This window comes from Agelaius phoeniceus, chromosome 6 (genome assembly GCF_051311805.1).
Source record: "Agelaius phoeniceus isolate bAgePho1 chromosome 6, bAgePho1.hap1, whole genome shotgun sequence".
Classification (NCBI taxonomy): Eukaryota; Metazoa; Chordata; class Aves; order Passeriformes; family Icteridae; genus Agelaius; species Agelaius phoeniceus.
Window position 1 is genome coordinate 58,878,947 of NC_135270.1, and position 19,762 is coordinate 58,898,708.

The window sequence follows — 19,762 nt, forward strand, 5'->3', positions numbered from 1 at the left end:
GTTCTCGGAGCAGCGCTCGGTCTCTGCACACCGAAGCCAAGCCCTGGATGCTATCCCGCTGCCCGGGACGTGCGGTGGGCAGCGGGGAAAGGTCGGGCAGCCCTGGGGGCACGGCCAGGAGGGGACACAAAGCGGTTCCGCTCCCAGAGCCCGGCCTTCACCCCCGGCCGCACGCTCGGCCTGTGCCCCACGGAGCCCGCGCTTATCGCCGCAGCCTTGGCGGCCGCGGGGCCCGGCGGGGAGCGACGGCGAAGGGAGGGACGGGGGTGGAAGGGAAGGGAGGGAGGGAGGGAGGCGGGGAGGAGGGGAGGAGGCCGGCGCTGGCTGCGGGCAGCGGGGCGGCTCCCGATAAAGGGGCGCCGTGAGGGTGGGCCGCGGTGCGCTGGCCATGGCGTGGGGGTGCGCGCTGTGCCTGGCGCTGGCCGGAGGGGCCCTCCTGGCGCTGCTGGTGCAGCTGCTGCGATGGCTGAGGGCCGACGGGGACCTCACGCTGCTCTGGGCCGAGAGGTGGGGGAAGAAGCCAGGTAATGTCACCCGCCGGGCGGCGCTCGGGAAAGGGGGCGGCGGGGAGCACAGCGGTGCTGGTGGCATCGGCTGTCCCGTGCGGTTGTCATAAATATACTCCAAAAGTGTAATTTACCTGGATAAAGTGAGGCAGAGTAGACATTTTCTAAGGTAGAAATCCGTTTTAATTTAGGTAGAATGTACATCTTTAAGTTAAGTATGCAGCTTGCTGTGTAGTCTGATTGCAAAGAGGCTGAGCTCAGAGAAGCTGCTTCAGTGAAAGACAGAGATAAGGAAGGGAGAGATAGAGACAGAAACTGCCGTGAGAGCAGGTCAACCTGACCTAAGAATTCTTTCTGGTAAAGAAAAAACTACTGACAAATGTCACGCAAAATTCGTAAAAATAAATATGTATGAACCTGTTGTGAAATTGTATGCATATGTATTTGAGAAGAAGATAAAAAAAAGACCCGATGTTCCCAGAAGTACACATGTCATTTTAAAGAAACGATTCCCACATGCGTCCAGTGCTGTAATAAACATACCAGCTTCACAAACGTTGTAGAGTTTTGTTTATCTCTGCAAAACAAAGGTGCCGTGGTGCCCCTCGTGCTGGCAAAGCAGCTCCCAAAAAGTCACTTCGGGAGCTCCCGTGGGTCGAGGGCTGGTTCCTTTGGGCCAGAACTGTTTGTTTTGCAGTTTCTGGGCAGGTTCCCAGTCCTGGCAGGGCCCCACGGGGCAGCTGAGCACGGGGACAGTGTGGGAGGAAGGCTGGGGAAGGGATGGGGTGCGTGGCCCGTGTGACCGGGATGAGTGGCTTTGGAGCCTATTTAGCTGCTGCTCCAGCCTGTTCTGCGATCTTCAAGCTGATATTGCTTTCCCAGGGCTGTGGGCAGTGAAGTAAGCATGAGTATGGTTAATGCTGGGGCTGACAGGGTTTCCTGTTCCGTGGATTGTGCTCTGAACGGCTCCAGGGAGCAGCCCCGGCACGGGATGCTGATGGGGACTGTCCCTGCATCTCTGAAAGGTGCTGCCATGCTCACCTGGGGGACAAAAGTTCAGTGAAACATTGTCAGACAGGCACTTTCAGCTCTTGCTCCCGTTGGGCTTTCTATTCTGACTGCGAGTCTCCCTATTTCTGGACCTAGAAACCTAGAAATCAAAAACCTAGAAATCACAGGTTTTGTTTGCTTCATAGAGACTCTTGGTCAGAAAAGGCACAAATTTGTGAATATCCCCGCTTAGTTTAGCCTGCTGGGGTGATTTGTGCCTGCTGTGAGCCGCTGGCTGTGGGTGCTTTAGGTGGAGACTGGGGACAAAAGGTGGGATGAGAGGCACTTATAAGGTATCCCATGTGGGAATTGAAATTGAACATCCCATGTGGGAATTGAAATTGAACATCCCATGTGGGAATTGAAATTGAATATCCCATGTGGGAAATGAAATGGGTTGTAGGGTTGAGATAGGGAGAAGGGACTGCATGGAATGAAGGTGGACCAGGAGTGGTGGAGTGAAGGTTTGAGCTTGGGACCATGGTTCCTTAGGGGATGGTGCTGCAGGTGAAGTTTGGTGTGAGGAACAGCTGGAGAGAAGAGTAGGACAAACTTGAGGCATCCTTGAGACATCTCCTGCTCTCAGTAGAAGTTTCCTGCAAGTGTGCATCCTTTTCTGTTCTCCATTAGATGGACTAGCACAAGTAATACAGCTCTAAGAAATACTGCATTTAAATCAGTGTGAACAATCTCTCAGCTGCTTAGGTACTCAGCCCAAACTTTTTATCAACTCCATCAGAACATTCCCTTGCTGTAACAAAACTGCAAAAAACCTTAGTGTGTGGACTTTGCAAAGAGCATGGAAAGAATCAGGGCAGAGAAGTAAGATAAATCTTGACTTCTTGACTAATACAAGCAGAATTGAAGTTTTGTCCTGAAGGATCTATGTGCAATATGCATCAAGATCTAGGAGCTCTCTTGGGCAGACAAAATGTTATTTGAATGTAGCCTTCAGAATTATTGAAGGCCTGGAAACCCTTTAAGTAGTCTAAAAATTCGCATGCAAAGATCAGTGTAGTGTAATTTTATGATGGGGTTATTTTAACATGTAATATAAAAAGAATCAGGCAAAAATTCATCAACATAAGAGGTCAGCAGTGTTTTGGCCACTTCCCCTTTCCCCCCAGCCTCTGTGCTTGTTATTAAGTAAAATATTTAACTGAAATGGTACCATTTAACAAACCAGGCAGGAAAACAGAAGAGACAAACATAGAAAAGTTGTTTCATCAAATAACTTCTCCCTTTTCCTTCTCCCCATATTGTGCATGTAGTGTAGGATGCCTAGGTAAATAATGTGTGGATCCCTTAATTTTTAATTAAAGGTGGTGTTAGAGCTATCACTCTTGCAGTCATTATTTTGTGTTATCACTTCTACAACGTTATTATGGCTGTTGAAGTTCTTTGAGATGAATGTATTTAGCAGAAAGTGGACTGAACTCCTGTGTTTCTTGTGCTATAAATTACAATTACAAAGAAAGGCCTTAATATAGGTAAGACTTGTTCCAATCCAGTGATTCAATTTTATAGGGAAATTTGACTTTTGGATTTATTCATTGGCAGGTGCTGAATTGCTTCCCATCCTCTGAATACATGTGTGATCAGGACAGAAGGATTTTTGGGTGCTGGATGCCTTTCCTTCTGTGTTGTGTTTTTCTGAGTGCATAGAAGTCACCCTAAACCCTGTGCTTTTCACAGGCAGCTTAATATTATCAAGCTAAGGGTGAACCTTCCATGAACATGAACCTTCCATGTCTGAAAGCCTTGCTCTTAAATTTAAGAATAATGGTATGATCCTTTAGGGCTCTGGGGTAGATGTTCTGTTTTAAACTTCCCCACTTCTAATAATTTTCCTGAAAGTAATGACCTGGCAGCCTTGTGCTATAAGAGCTGTGAAATGTTGGAAAAAACTCTAAGCAGAACTACAAAACAACTTTTTGGGTTGCTTGCAGTGCTAGTCAGTTCAGGCTCTCATTTGTTATGCCTTGTAGCACAGGAGTTAATGGTTAGTAATGGCATCATCTACTTTTATTTTTTAATTTGGCATGGTTAATTTTTAAACTTATTTCCAGCAACAACAGGACATTTATTCTGGAGCAAAGTTGATGGTTTGGTACTGGTTCTGCACCACCAGCATTTGAGATTTCCCATTGTGTTAACTCTCAGCAGCTCAGTGCTTGGTAAAGATCAGCTCTGGGGAACTGGTGGGAAAACTCTCCTTATCTCAGTTAATTATTCTGTTCACAGAACAAGATCCTGAATAACTGCTGAGAAGCTGCCCAAGACAGGTTGGGAACAGGGAAACTAAGTGGTAGGAGGAGGAAGCCCATTTGTTTTCAGTAGCAAGAGGAATGAGTGTGGTAAGCAGGGCTGAAATTACATTCATGTGTTGTTTTGAAATTACATTCATGTGTTTTGTTTGTGTAGTGTTTGTCTGCCTGGGTTTTCAGGAAAAAAATGTTGTAGGAGAGGCAAACTCCTGAGTTTATTGTGTTTAATTCAATAAATTTGGAATATGTTGGAATAAAACTGTTGGGAAAGGGTGTGGATAAGCTTTACAGACAACAGCCATTTGTTCTAATGATGAACACAGTGGATATTTCTGCAACTTCAACAGAATCTCTTTCCACATCCCTAGTTCATAACCTTAGAATACATCTCTCCCTTGGGAAGTGACTCCTGTTGCTGTTGTTAGTGTTTTTAGAAACAAGAAACTCCAAACAACCCCAAGCCACAAAAGCCTGGGTTTAGGAGGGATTTTTTTGGCTGAAATGCAGTCAGCTTAAGAGAAGACAAATAATACTTACTGCCAGCCCCACAAAGTCAAGCTGAGCTCTGACAGCCAGTTTTGAGTGCTCACTGCTTTTGTCTGAAGGGTTTTGGTGCTGGTCTCTTTGTGGGATTTGTGTCATTAGGACTCCAAAAGTAGAAATTTGAAACACAGTGTGGTGTAGAGAGAACCAGGAACTGATTACTGGAGAGAGCAGGAAGTAGAAGCAGTGTCAGCCACAGTGAAAAAGAGTATTTTTTTCTAAATTAAATTAGTGGTTAAATTTCAGTGAGCTGAAAAATGCTACTCTGAGCCTTTTCAGAATGGAACTGGCTTTAAGTCTCAGGAACTGCATTTGGCTCTGATATTTAAATTATGCCTTGAAATCTTTCTTGGTTGGCTAGATGTTGGAATGCACAAACTTGAGAAACAGAGGGAAGAGCTCCTGTCAGCAGTGCTCTGAGTGAGTCAGATTTTCCCCAAGACTGATATTCACTGTGGCTGATCTTGAGGAACACAGACACGTGTCAGGCAACGATTCCTTCTGGAAAGTGCTCTGACACTTGTGATCTTTCATCCCTTAATCATGTTCTGGAATTAACTGAGTGATTTTTCAGCCATCTGTGGTATTGGATGATTTTGGATGTAGGTCTGGAGGGCAAAGGCTTTTCCCAGTGCCCAGGTGTACCATGGAGTGGGGATGGTTGTAGACAAGTGGGAACAGGCATTATCAGCAGAGCTGTGAACAGAGCAAGATGCTCTTAATTTTACTGCAGGTTAAAAAAGCGTGTCAGGGCAGGAGCTGGGGAATCCAGGTGTGAATTTACACCTTGGGAACTCTGTGTACTGTGCCCTGGCCAGTGCAGGAGCTAACCTGCAGCAGATCCTAAACAAAGAGGATGGAAACCCATTTTTTGTGATTAGCTGTCTTTCTGTTCAGAGAATTTTACTCAGTCAGCAATTACCCTGGAACATTTTTTGGGATGAGACATTATTTGGAAAGAATTGCTTAGGCTTTTGTTTGTATTTGCAGTACAGTAACTGTTTCCTGTCGATTCCAAGAATTTTCTTTCCCCTTTTTCTCTGAAACGGTTTTTGATGAGGTTAGTGGAATTTTTATGTGTGGATGGCCTGCAGAAATGCAATCAGATTCCTTCCCTCAGGTAAATAACTCGTGTTTATTCAGATCAGCCTTGGAACAAAGTTCAAATGGCAACAGAACAACTATGAACAATTTCACAACTGCATGTGACTAAAACATAAAGAAGTCAGCATTCTGTAATACCCCCCAAAACGAGCATATTTCTTAAAAACAGCACCAGATTCCACCCCTGCAGTGAGTTAGATGCTTATCCTAGCATTGGCAATGTGTGAACTGCTGTCTTGGTTCTTTTGCTAGAACATGAACTGCGTGGCAAGGTTGTCTGGGTGACGGGAGCCTCGAGTGGCATCGGAGAAGAGCTGTCTTACCAGCTGGCAAAGCTGGGAGCCTTGCTTGCCATCTCTGCCAGGAGGGAGGATGAGCTGCAGAGAGTGAAAAAGAAATGCCTTCGTAAGTACAACCTGGCACTCCATGCCAGCAGTTCCACCCTGGCTGGGCTGGGATTGCCACAGGAACACTAACCCACATATCACCAGAATAAATTTAATGAGGAAATTCAACTTTGTACAGAGCTGGTATCTTCTTTTTGTAGAGTGAGAAGCCTTTGTATAGACACGCATTTCAACTTCCTACATAAGGCACTGCTACCTAAAAATCTCGTTATCAGTTGCAAGTGCTCTTGTAAGGTATTAGATTAAGAAATGGAATAAAAACTGTGGGGAATGGAGGAAACAATCCCAGGGGTATCATCCTGTAAAGAACCAAACCACCTAGCTGCTTGCTGCTAAGAAATATTCTTTCTTCAGGTTTGTGCATGTTACAGGCAGAGAGAAAACTGACTTTGCTCTTTGGAAAAGACTAATAAAAATGTTCAGAAAAAGTTGTTCTAAGAATGTGGAAGAAGGAGGATCTCCTGTAATCAAGAAGAAAAATGGTGGAGCAAAATTTTTAACTATTCCAGTTATCTTCCAGTTAGTTTTCATATGCCTGATGACTCAATGATCTGGCTTCATTCCTCCTGTTTCTCTTTTTCCCTCCTGTTTTCTGGCTTGGCAGCAAGAGGAATAGGCAGTTAATTCACACTGATAGATAGAGGGTTTGAACATGATTAACATTATGCATTTTTTCAGACTATTTATCCTCTATAGCTCAGGATGGAGTATTTTATGTGGAATGTGTTATCACACCAAGAGTTCAGTCTTAGCAATGTTGACAGAATGTCCACAGTCTACTTGGAATGTGTGCTAGAGAATAATCAGATGTTTTTCTTGGATTAGCACCTAGACATGTCTAGAAAGCTGAAAGTTGCAGCAGCCTACTCAGAAAAGCTTTCAAGGAACTTTCAAAAATGCACAACTCCTTTTATCCTGGTTTTATTTTCTGAGGGCTCCAAAAAGCAGTCACCTGAAGAGTCTGATATTTAAAAAGAGGCAGGGGACATGTGATGACAGTGTGGTGAAGTGGCAATTGTGACAAAATCCCAGTGCTGTGTGATGCAATGGTCAGCAGAAATCTGCAACACCATTTGCGTCCACAGCTGTTTGTTGTGATTGCAAAATTGATGACATGAGACAGGCTGGCAGCAGCTGCAATCCTGGATGGGCACTTTCAGGAAATACCTGTGGGGTGTGCTAAGGAATATTCAGAAATACTATTTCAAGTCATGTGGGCTAAGAGCATTGATTTATCTGAGATGATTTCTGTTGCCCTGATTTAAGTTTTTCTAAGCCTTCTGATGTTTACATTCTTGTAACAAACTTTCTCACACACTTTCTGTAAATAACTTATTGTTTTGCATTCTTTTATGGAGGAGGAGAAATTTGATGGACTGCTGGTTTGTCCAGTGTCATTGGAGAGGTGGCACTGTCACCCTCCAATCCACTGTCACTTTTGGAAATCTGTAAATGTTGGAGTCAGAAATTAAAGGTGCACTTTACCTTGGGAGAGCTGTGTGTGCATCGTGTTATTTCGTGTCCTATAGTGAAAGATTTCTGCCTCTGCCAACTTCCACTGGCCCTGTGAATGTCTGATCTGTGCCACACATATCCTTGGAAGTCTTATTTAGCCCTGTGCTTTGCAAATGTTTGCTCATGAACTTTGCTTTAACTGGAGGTCTGATTAGTAGGAATATTGGAAACTCTTCAGTGACACAGGAACATAACCAGGGCAGGAAGTGACAGGACAAGGGGGAATGGCTTTAAACTGACAGCAGCCAGGTTTGGATGAGATATTTGGAAGAAATTCTTTCTTTTGAGGCTGGTGAGGCCCTGGGACAGGTTACCCAGAGTGGCTGTGGCTGTGCCATCCCTGGCAGCATCCAAGGCCAGGATGGATGATTCTTTGAGCAACCTGACCTCTCCATGGCAGGGGTTTAGAATGAGGTGACATTTAAGGTCCCTTCCAACCTAAACTATTCTATGATAGTTCCTGTTTTCTACAGCCAGCTTCTATGTCCTGTCATAGGTGTGAAAATCTGCATTTTAATTAATGGAGCTTAATGAGGTTTGTCAAACTATTCTTTGAACTTGTTAAGGTGCCTCTGCATGGCAGTCCAGCCCTGCAGCAGGACTGCTCCTCTGAACTTGATGTTAAATCAAAATTTTATGAAAATCTGTGGGTTTTTTTCCCATCATGTGGGTCATTAGCAAAGATATTCCAACATATTGATCATGGAGGGATGCCACAGCTGATCACAAAAAGCAATTGACTTGGTCAGGCAGTATATGGCCATGCTAAATCCATGGTGGGTTTTCCCACACACCTTCTTGTCCTCCACTTCCTTGGAAATTGCTTTCAGGAGGAATTGCCATGTCATTTTCCAAAGGACTGAGGTTAGGCTTTGTGGCATTTGTTTTCTTGCTGTCCCTGGGGTGCTACCCCACTTAGAAAATTCCAGAAAGGAGGGACATTGGTCAGCTCTTGTAAATCACAGATGCAGATTTTGCCCTGCTTGTAGGTGCATTTTGTCCCTCATTTGTCTGACTCTGGTAGTGTTTCTTTCCCCAGAGTGTAGCCTCAGGAGTGTGGGAGACCTGAGAGGAGATCTTGCCAGAGAAGACTGGGGCAAAGAAGGCATTGAGTACCTCAGGTTTTTCTGTGCATTTCATCATTTCTTCCTCACCATCCCTGTCCAGCTGTGAGCTCACTCTGTCTTTGGCCTCCCTTTTGTTGCTGTTGCACCTGAGAAGCCTTTGCTGCCTGTCACGTTCCTCAACTCCAGTGGAAATTTCAGTTTCAGCTCCGCCTGGGTGTTGCTCTCCCTGATTCCATCTCTGCATGCTTGTCCATGTGCTTCCTGGGTGGCCTGTGCCTGCTTCCACCTGCATGTTTTCTCTTGGCAGCTGAGTTCAGGACTGTCCTGTAAGGTTTGAATGGGGTGGGTGAAGCCTGAGCAGCAATGTGCAACATCAGTGTGAATTTGGCTGATTTATGGGGCATAACTGGAGCTCATGTGCTGCAACACGCCCGCTGAAGAGCTTGGACACTGCAGCAACTGAGCTGTGTCAGAAACAAGCACATATATCTTGTTCAAAGTTTAGTGACACCACCCTGTGGTACAGGTTTGTGCATTCTACACTGCTTAAAAGCTGAGGGGGAGAAAGAGAGAGTGAGGGAGAGGTAATCCCTGTTGAGTCATGCATATGCCAATTCAACACTTCACTGCACTTGGACATGAGGGAGAGAAAACAACTTGTATAACTCACTCAGCTCCTGCAAGAGGCTTCTCTATTTCCCCTAACCACTCTTTCTTTTCTCAGAAATGTTGTAGGCTGTTTTCTCTCAAAAATGCTAAAAAGAAAAAAAAGTAGGAGGAGATGTTTCTCTGTTTGGCAAAGGTCAAATGTGATTTAATTATGGATAGGCCAAATGAGTGACAGGCAACCATAAGTTCAAGAATTATACAGTAATTGAGGTTGAAATGGACCCTAGGAGGTCATGTTGATTAGCCTCTGCTGAAAGCTCAGCCTCTGTTGAAGGGCATTTATACAAGGGAGAAAGAAAAGAAAGAAGAGGAAATGCAGAAGAGCTGGAAAATACTACTCTGAGCTATGGTGTTTATCATGTTATGAGAAACTGCTACCTGGGATTAACATGTATTGAAAAGAGTTGCTGATCTGAAATCCAAGCAATGAACTTTAAATTAAGGTCTCCCACTTGGGACCAAGTGTTTTTTCTGGATTTCATAACTGTTCCCTTAAAAACCTCACTTTGGCAGCAGGCAAGAGGAGCAGTGGAATATTAGGGTTTGTAGGTAAAAGCAACAAGGAGCACCATTCTGGCAGTGCAGAAATTGGGACCTTCTGCACCAGGCACAGTGCTGGTCATCAGCCAGAAAAACAATGGCACAGTGAATGGGAGAAGGGGTTCAGAAAAGGGTAACAGGAATGGGTTTTGTAAAAGCTGTCTGAGGAGTGCCTGAAGTAAGGACCCCTCACCCTAGAAAGAACTAAGGAAGCTGCTGGAGATGCACAGTTTGAATGTGGAAATCCTGTTCGAGGTTTCTGGTTTAAAGTTTCCTGATGTCAGACGTTTCTAACTTCTTATAAAAGAGCACTTCCTTCCTTACCAGCAGCCTGTGTCTCTTGCTCTGCTCTTTCCTTTCTCCCCTGTGTAGATTTCATGGCTGGGCTGGCCCTGTGGTCTTGTTAACCCATGGCAGAAATATCCACACCCCAGCAGGTACCAGCTGTGCAAATCTGCTTCAGGCAGCACAGGCAGAGGTGTGCCCCTCAGAGGGCAGCTTCAACTACATTTTACTGCTGTATTTCTGGAAGAAATGGAGGAGAAAATGCACATGGAGCAGTTGGAGGGAGCAATAAATGGAAACATTGCTAACATTAAACCAGACAGTTTGGTTTATTATTTATTTATTTAACCAGTGGCTTAAATACTAATGACCTTTGAACAGAGGCAACTTGTGGGTTTAAGTAACCTCTTTATTTCTATATCACTGTTAAGACAAAGTTCAACTTGCTCTATATTTGCAAGAAGTAGTAATTAAAAAGTCAAAGCTTGGGGCTCTGAAGAGGGAAGCTGCTTAAAGGGGAGCCACCATACCTAGATGTGGTTAGGAATTGATTTAGGAAAAAAAATTAGCACTAACAAAGTAATAGAAATCATGTAAAAATTCTTGTTAGATGTAGTTTAAAAAAAGCTTGAAATGATGAAGATTTTGTTTTTGTGAGTCATCTGCCCCAAAACCCCAGGGTAACAAATCACTGCTCAAGAAATGCCTTCTGTGGAAAAGGTCAGTTGTTCTGAAGAGACAGTGGGGGAAAAACGTGACAAAAAGGCTGGAACTTGATGGCAGCTGACTTTTATTTCAGGGCATGGGTATGTTAAAAGCTGTCAGTTAAACAAAAGCCATTTACCTCCTCCCAAAAAATCCCCAAAATTCAGCTTCTATAGGCTTTACCTCATAGCTGCTCAGGTTTGTATGCTGTGTTTTGGGTGTGAATTGTACAAGTCCTGTTGTCAGGAATAAACATGCTTGACCTGTTGACATCCCTGTCAGGGCCCCCAATAAGCTTCTGAATCCCCCAGTGAAAAGTTTCAGCTGGATTTTACTCCTAACTATTGCAATTTATTTGGAGAAGTGAAACTTCTGTATTGTGCTACAAAGCCTGTTTATAAAGTCAGGCTTTTCACATACAAAAACATAGTGGAAAAAAACATTTGGCAGGAACAGATTAAAAATAGATTCTGTGTGGGGGTCAAAATGAAAACAAAGCAAGCATTTTATTTCCAGCTTGATGTTATGGTTTCTTGGTGTCTTCTTTGTGAAAATGTGGTGTTGAAAAGCATATTATGTTTCCCACAGTTCTGACTTTGGGAATCTTATCAGCTCCCATTCCCTTATGGTTGTTTTTTAGAGATTAGCAGCCTGAGTGAAAACGATATCCTAGTTCTGCGTCTCGACCTGACTGACAGATCCTCTCATGAAGCTGCCACCAACAGTGTGCTCAAGCACTTTGGCAAGGTAAGATGTGCTTCTGGGGTTAAACTTTTATTTCTTTGTCTCCTGCACCTGCATTTATGCTCATATGTCACTGTATGATAAATTCAGAAGTGTCTACACCTTTCTTCAGCATTAAACTTGCCAAAAAGTACCTGCATTTTTATCCCTTCTGTTGCTTGCTTCTGGTTTTCAGCAACAAACAAATAATCACTGGTCCTTCCCAAGGTCTAAACTGAACTGAATTGCCTGAGGAAGCACAAATATTAAAGGGAATTGTGTTTATATTAATTTATCCTCTCATCTCTCTGGAGATTGATGTTCTGGTCAACAATGGTGGGCGCTCACAGCGCTCCCTGTTCGTGGACACCAACCTGGATGTCTACAATGCCATCATTGAGCTCAACTACCTGGGCACCATCTCCCTGACAAAGTATGTCCTGAACCACATGATCCAGAGGAAGAAAGGGAAGATTGTCACTGTCAGCAGTGTGATGGGCATCATGGGAGCTCCTCTTGCCACCGGCTACTGTGCCAGCAAGCACGCGCTGCAGGTGAGTTACAGGCTGGAAGTTAATTAAGTTAATTAAGAGGACCAGTGCCAGTGTTGCAGCAGAGGGGTTTGTTCTGTGCAGAAAACACAAGTCTCACCTGAAATTTCACACAGCATATGCAACATGCTCAGGTACTGGAAGTTCCTTTAGAATTAATTTGCTCTGAAATGTGAAATAGCTCCCACTGTTGATTTTTTTCCCCTGACTGGAATGCAAGTGCCAGCTTAGTTGGTTCTAACCATTACATGGTTAAATTTCAGTGTGAAATTCCACAAAACCTCAGCCTCTGCCCTTCAGGTGAGGGAATACCTCTATGAGAGCATTATTCTGTTGTATATAGAGCCCTAAAGTTCTCAATTATTTTAGGGAGAGTCACTGGTGAGAGTTTTACAACTTGAGGAGATTTTTAGGACAGTGTAATGAGAACAGTGAGTGGTAAGGCAGACTGCTCAGAGAAATGAGAGCTCCTGATCCATCTGGGAGCAGCTGAAAGACTCTTCCCAAGAGTTGTGTCTTTCTGTGGTGTGAAGAGCTGGCAGCTCCCAGTGCCACAGGAAGTTACCTTCTGCCTGACACTTAGCACTCAACATTGCCTGGAAAAAGTTTTTGAAAGCAGTGTCACTGGAGTAGAAAAACATAAAAGAGGAGTTCAGAAAACTTTCTGCCTGTATCATTGAGGAATCTCTTGTTTAACTTGTAAATTTGTTTGGGCATATTTGTCTTTCACCACTGTTTGGCCTCCTGCTAATGTACATCTTGATGTCAGTAAAACAAACTTCAGCTGTGCTCAGTGGTGGTTTAAAATCTGGCAGCTTCTTACTCCCTGCTGCATTTCAGCACGTGAACAGAACAAACAACTGCTTAAGCCAAGGGATCAATATATTTTTGACAATTTGACCAGCAACAACAAAAATGTAACAAGTGGCTGACACTGCAAAGCCTCTTGAAAATATAAGATGTAGAATATGGTGACAGATCTCTGCTAAAAAACATTTTCAGTTAGTGATGGGGAGAGATCTGCTGCTTTTCCCTGGAGTGGCAATGCTGGAATTGCCCATTACAGGCCAGCTTTTGGGTTAAGCCTGGTAGATTAAAATTAGAAGAATGCAATGAGCAGAAGCCTGACTTCCCTTCATGCTCTTTTATTTAATAAATGTTCTTTCAGTTGAATTATCTTTGGGTGTGGTGCAGCTGGGCTAAGCATGGCTAATTAATTGCAGAGCACGAGGAATTCATGTGTTGCTTTAAAAATACTCAGAATTCTCAATCTCATGTTAAGATTGAGAGCACAGATAAAGCTTTAAAGAGATAGTTTACTAAAATTAATTGAAATAAACTGACTGAACTGCTTCTATCTTTATTAGCTTCTATCTCTACTCAATAACTAGGCCAGACTCCAAACCTCCTTCCTTATTTCTTTCCCAGTAAGTCTAGAAAGACTAATTGCAGGTGTTGAAACAGGGCTTGCAATATTGGCTTTGGAAATACTCTGCCTGAGAGTGTTTGATCAGTCTGGAGTTACAGCTAGATGAGGGCATGAAGCCCCCAAAAAGAAGAAAAAACTTTTTTGAAAGAACAAACTTCACCAGGGCAGTTCAGCTAAAGGAATTCTGTAGGAATGGCAGAATTCCTTAGCCCTATAGCCCATTTCTGATGGTGACCAAAAAGAGAGACTGGAAGAAGGGAGGGGAAAAATAAGCCAAAGCAAAAAGTGGTGCTTTTCCTGTTCAGGTTTCCCAGCAAGTATCCACCTGTCCTGTATTATAAGATCTTCTTGAGGGTTGTTTTTTGGCCACCAGTTATTAAATATGTGAGCCCATCTGACATGGATTTGTTTGTTGTGTTTTTTGGCTTGTTTTGGTATTTTTTAATTCATGCCTTGAAGTCTATCACAACTGACACACTTAATGCTGCAAAGTTAATTACACCTCTTTTTGAAAAAATCCTTCCTTTTACTTGGTTTTGTTTGGTTTTGGTTTTTTTGGTTTTTTTTCTTGTTGTTGGTTTTTTTTTCTTGTGGGTTTTTTCCCTTGGTTTTTTTTTCCTTGCTTTTTTTTCTTGTTGGGTTTTTTTTTCTTGTGGTTTTTTTTTTCTTGTTGTGTATTTTTTTCTTGTTGTGTTTCTTTTTCTTTTTTTTTTTTTTTCTTGTTGGTTTTTTGGTTTGGGTTTATTTTTGGAGTTTAAAAAAATTCCTTTAAATGGCAGTTGTAGGAGGAAGGAAGGAATTCTGCCTGGAATTAGAATCTGTCCTAGAAACAATCATGCTTTGATTCCTGCCAACTGGAATTCTTCATAACAATGTTCTTCTGATGAAATTACCCTTTATTCCAGTGCTGGGAGTGCTGTTAGAGCATGAGTCAAGCCCACAGGAGTCTGCATCTGCCTGGTGCAGTTTTCCTCCTGGAGGGATGATGCTCATGGAGCTCCTGTGCCATTCACCCAGCTGTAATTCATCTGCTTGGTGCCATGGATCAGGAATGGTGGCCTTCAAAATGTTCCTTCATCAGGAACTGGTCTCAGCACATGGACTGGGCAGCAGCAGCTCCTCTCTCTGTTCACTGTCTGGTTTTTAGTGGAAATTCTTCACTCTGGGCTTGGTGGAAACACTCAGGTTCTTCCTCTTGCATTGGAGTTCCTTTACTGCTCCCAAACCTGGGTCTGGCCCTGCCTGAATTTCAATAAGAGGAAGCCCTTATTTTTCTTGCTGAGGAATTGAAAGCTTCTCTTCTGGGAGGAAGCAGAGGAATTTCATACCAGCTATCTTTGAATATCAAGGATAAGGAATTAAAAACCATGTCCCCAGAGGGGACTGAGTCTGTGTGAGATTCTGGTTTTCAGGAGGCCCTTGGCAGTGTGCCTCAGCCAGGATTTAGGGTGGGTGAGTGTCCTGGCCCTCCTGTGCTGCTGGTGAGGCTGTGCCACTTGTCTGGTGGAGCTGCAGCACGAGGGAAGGATGAGGGACAGCAGAATGGCTGCAGAGCAGGACCAGGAGCTTGCTGGCACCTCTGGCTACTTGCATTTCATGTTTACAGGCTGTGCAGCCTTTAATGGAATCACCCTGGCACCCTGGCAGTGCCCTGGAGCTGCCTGCTGCTGCTCTGTGCCTCTGTGTGGCTGCTCAAGTGCCCAGTTTTAGGTACAGCTTGGATCCCAGGAGCCTCCCAGCATCTGAGCAGGTGGAGGAGCTTTGTCAAAAGTGACTGAGCTGTGCTCTGGCTTCCCTTCCATCCCAGCATTCCCAGACAAATGCTCTTCCACCTCCCTGACTCCTGGAAGTGCATCTTGAGTGTGTTCCCTTCAGGCAAAATGGGAGCCAGTTCTGTTCTCACCTCCAAGGGGCAGGGAGTGGTGGGCAAGTGGGGGTCTGTGTGCCTTTTTAGGTGTGATTTTGTGTGCCTTTTTAGGTGTGATTTTGTGTGCCTTTTTAGGTGGGATTTTGTGTGCCTTTTTAGGTGTGATTTTGTGTGCCTTTTTAGGTGTGATTTTATCCTCAGCTGGACTGAGTCCCCACCTTTGTGACAGCACTGCATAACCTGGGGGTTTGGGGATTTTCTGGAACAAGTGGGCTCAGGGTCCCTCAGGGAAGGAAGGGGATGGGGAAAGTGCAGGTTGGGATGTAGGATTAGCCTGGAGTGCTGGATAAAACTGCCCTGCTTGTGCACACGAGGGTGGGGGAACCAGGGGAGGGCCTGGATTTTTAAACCAAAACTGCTGGGTGTCCAGGAGCATATTCCCATCTGTCCAGGAGCACATCAGTTTCCAGTATTAGGATTTAATCCTCTCCAGGCTTTGCTGACATGCTGTGAAGATCCAGCCCCAGATCTGGGGCCTGTGGGTACTCACAATTTTAAATTCCTGCTCAGTGTTTTTAGGAACTGAACTGCAAAGCCTGTATGGAATCCATCAATTGGAATTAGCCAGCAGCCACTGGGAAACTGGAGCCCCTGCTGTTGGTCAGAGTGTGCTGCTCCTTGCTGAGCTTTGGTGGCTTGTCCCAGCTGCTGGTTCTGTGTCACCACAGGCCCAGATCTGACTGGTTTTAGTCTCTGTTGCTGCTCAGGGAAGAGCTCTGGGGCAGCCAGCCCTCCTCCCAAGCTGGATGGGAGTAAAGTGATAAAATTTTACTACAGTGGGAGAAGTTTATCAGCCTGTGCTCACTCTGTGTCTCTGCTGTGACACAGAATTATGTGTTGGAATAGATACAGGGGGCTGCTGGTAGCCAGGCCAAAGATAAGACATGATGGTGTGGTGGCTAAATCATCCTCCAGAGTGCTTGACCACAGCTTTGGTGCAATGCACCCTTCTGAACTGGCCATGTTTCCCATAATAGTTGCTGTCTAAATATGCATTGCTACAGAGATTCAGAAAACCTTGTATTCTCTTAGCTTACAGAAAAGAAGTACTCACAATTTTTGTAATTTTGGTTTAACTTGGATCCACTGGTAGCATATTCCTGAGCTGAAATAAGATTTGTATCTATGTGACTGACAATTTCAAACTCTGTAGCAAATTCAGTGCTGCAAATTAACCCCCTGAAGCATCAGGGTGCATTTTTGACTTTGCTATGTGAAAATTTTCGTCCTTTTCTTACATAAACCAGTGTCACTTACTTCATAGAAACTGTATAAACTCTTTACTGTGACCCCAAACAGCAATTGACCTGCAAAAGGTAATTTCCATGATATTGCAATACTTGGGATTGGTGGCATTTCCACTGCCAAACAGTAGGGCTTGTCCTCAGTACAGGGACAGCAGAATTTGGCTGTAGTTTAGAGAAATTACTGGGTATTTGGTCAGATGAGGATGGATTCCTCACTGGTTTATAGATCAATGTCTGTAACTGCTGCTAAAATGCTAAATTAGACATTGAGTGTGAAAAGTCAAAGAAAATGGAAGGAATTGCTTGTAGTGGAATCTTGTTATCTTTACAGTATAAATTTGTATGATAAGATGTCATCAGCTAAACCTTGCAGAAAACATGGGAAAGGAAGATTTAACTCTATTTTTGTCTTCTAGGGGTTCTTTAATTCTCTGAGGACTGAGCTGACTGACTACCCTGAGATAAGCATAATCCAAATCTGCCCAGGGCCTGTGCAGTCCCAGATCATCCAAAATGTCTTTACTGAGAATCTTGCAAAGGTAAGGACTCAGTTCTGCTGTGACAAACCCAACTTCTGCTGTGGGGCCTGTGATCCTTTTGTGGGGTATTTTGTCTGGTTTTGTCCTCCCTGCAAACACTAACCTCGTCTTCTTACCAAGAAATGCTCTCTGAGTGGTGCAGAACTGTGTATATCTTGTAATTCTTGGTGGTATCAAGTTTGATAATTGCTATTCCTTCTCTCTTCCAACACAAACAACCCAAGTAAAGTAAAATGTGCTGTACAGCCCCTGTGCTGCAGTTCTGGGGGGGAAAGCCAGGATTTTCTGGAGACAGTTCTGCTGGGGAGTGCTGTCCTTGCTGCACAGGTAGGGTTTTGTTTGCCCTGGTCACGCTGTGCCCTGCTGGGTGACGCTGCTGGCACAGCCCTGGCTCAGCTGACACGAGCTGTGCATTCCTTTCCTGTTAGGGATTGTTCCAGGAGGAAAAGCAAAACCTTCCAACTGCACAATGGCTTTTAGTAAAGGCTGTCTGACAAAGCAGCTGGCAAAAATTGCTACTGTGATACATCAAACTGTAATCTGCCCTAAATTCAATCGATTTGAAGCTCAGGATGACCCACCAGTGAGGGGGAGGGGATCTCCCATTGTTGAATCGAGTTCTGGAACGATTTTTGTGTTGCAAAACTTCTGACTTGCGTGAAAGAAAAAATGTACTTTTTGAACAATGGTGAAAGTTGCAAAACACATTCCTCAGATTTCAGTGTGGCAGAAGACCAGGGAGGAGGAGCAAATCTAGACCAGGACTGCTTCTGCCCTGTGAAACAGAAGGACAGATTGCTAGAGTAGCCTGTTATTGCTGAGTGAAATGTGCACAAGTTCACAGGGCTGTGGTTTGTGTTCACTACATAATGCAGTGACAAGACAGGCTGATGTCCCTGCTCCAAAGCAGCTGGCTGCTGCTCTCTTGGTTGAGATGGAGAGAACTGGCAGGAATATTTAAGTTTATGGGGAATGTGACCTCACCTACTCACTTGGGTACTTGAGTAACTTGTAGTGTAAAATGGGGCAGGCACAGCTGGGAACTGGGGAGTTCCCATTCCTCAGAGCTGCAGATGGGGGAATTTGTTCAACAATCCCCATCAAGTGGAAGCCCTGCTGAAGCAGAATAGAGCTTGGAGATGCATTTTTGTTAACCTTTGACCCATCAGTAGAGGTATTAATTAAAAGGGTTAAAATTTGAGCAAAAGGAAGGTGGAAAGTGTTCCCACACTGAAAACCAGAGGATAGTGAGGGATGTGTTCCCCTCCCCAGTCTCTGGGTGAGTTCTTGTGGGGGAACAAGGAGGAATATATCTGTGGCATGGAGTGTGTCCCTTTTCCTCCCTCTGTCAGTGCCAGGGCTGCAGTTGTAACCCCTCCCTGCTCTGTGCCCCCCTCAGTCCATCGAGAACAGCGGGGACCAGTCCCACAAGATGCCCACGGATCGCTGTGCCCGCCTCACCCTGGTGAGCGTGGCCAACGACGTGAAGGAGGCCTGGATCAGCGACCACCCCTACCTGGCCGTGTGCTACCTGTGGCAGTACGCGCCCACCTGGGCCTGGTGGCTCATGAACAGGATGGGCAAGAGGAGGATTCAGAACTTCAAGAGTGGAATTGTGAGTGTGCAGAGTGCCCCTCTCCCCCCCGCTTGCTTGTTGCACTCTGCTGTGGGAATGTTTGTTGGGATTGCGTTGCTCCTCAGGCACATTTAGAGCCCTGATGTGCGGGGCAGGATCATTGCTTAAGACTTTTGGGATAGAAAGTGTTGCAGTTATCCACAGTGTGTACATTTATTGACCCCATATGACATAAATTAAATGCATATATGACAGTAAGAATGGGCTGTAGACCCATTGGAGAAGCTCTTCTGAGAGCAGGGAAAGGGTGACTGAGCCTGTGTCTCACCCAAGGAGCTTGGGGACACGTGGAGAGCTGAAGTACAGCTCCACAAAAGCACCTCAAGTAAATAATCAAGTACAGGAAATAGAAAAGTAAGGGTGGCACATGCAGCTTAAAACTTTGTGCTTTAACCCTCTAACTGCCCATGGTCACAAGCTGTTTCAAAGGAAGTCTTTCACTCCAATGTTGTTTTTAACACAGGGTGGGGAAATACTGATTTGATCTCCTCTCTCCCCAGGATGCTGATGCCTCCTATTCAAGGAAGAGGAAGTAAGGACGAGTGTGTAAGAAATCCTGCTGTACTTGGGCTAAGGCTGAGAAACTTTTCATATTGCATGACTGCAAACAACAGCTTTTTTTTTGGTTTTGTTATGTCTCTGTCATCCTGTAACTTGACAGATCTACCAAGCTGATGACATACTTGACTAAATAAAAATCTCTTTCTAAACACACCTGTTTCATGTCAAATTCCCACAGGCTGAATTTTTAAGCTTACAAGGACTCAAACACATGAGAGGCTGGGCTGCTGCTCTAACCAGGCAAATACCTGGTGAGCAACCTAAAATGATAGACCCCAGGATCCTGCTTCCCTCACTTTCATTCTTAATTCACGTTGATTAACAAAACCCCACCAGAAGAAGGCTGTGGTATAGAGGGTAAGGGTGTCTGGTCTGTGCTTGGGATGTGTTCCTGGAGCAAAATGTGTGTTCAGGGCTAAATCCTTTCATTTCTGACACAACATCAGGACTTACCTTCTGCTGCCCTTACACTGCCCTGTGTGTGAGCAACA

At 44.6% G+C, this 19,762-nt stretch overlaps 1 protein-coding gene across 1 annotated transcript; it reads left to right on the forward strand.

Annotated features, from left to right (window-relative positions):
* The first annotated feature begins 315 nt into the window (after positions 1-315).
* Positions 316-19,422, forward strand: DHRS7 (dehydrogenase/reductase 7). Its single transcript, XM_054634587.2, has 7 exons — positions 316-524; positions 5,723-5,875; positions 11,299-11,405; positions 11,696-11,935; positions 16,952-17,074; positions 18,474-18,689; positions 19,211-19,422. Exons 1-7 carry the CDS (start codon positions 389-391, stop codon positions 19,244-19,246), a joined length of 1,011 nt encoding a protein of 336 aa, XP_054490562.1. The 5' UTR covers positions 316-388; the 3' UTR covers positions 19,247-19,422.
* Positions 19,423-19,762: the final 340 nt, after the last annotated feature.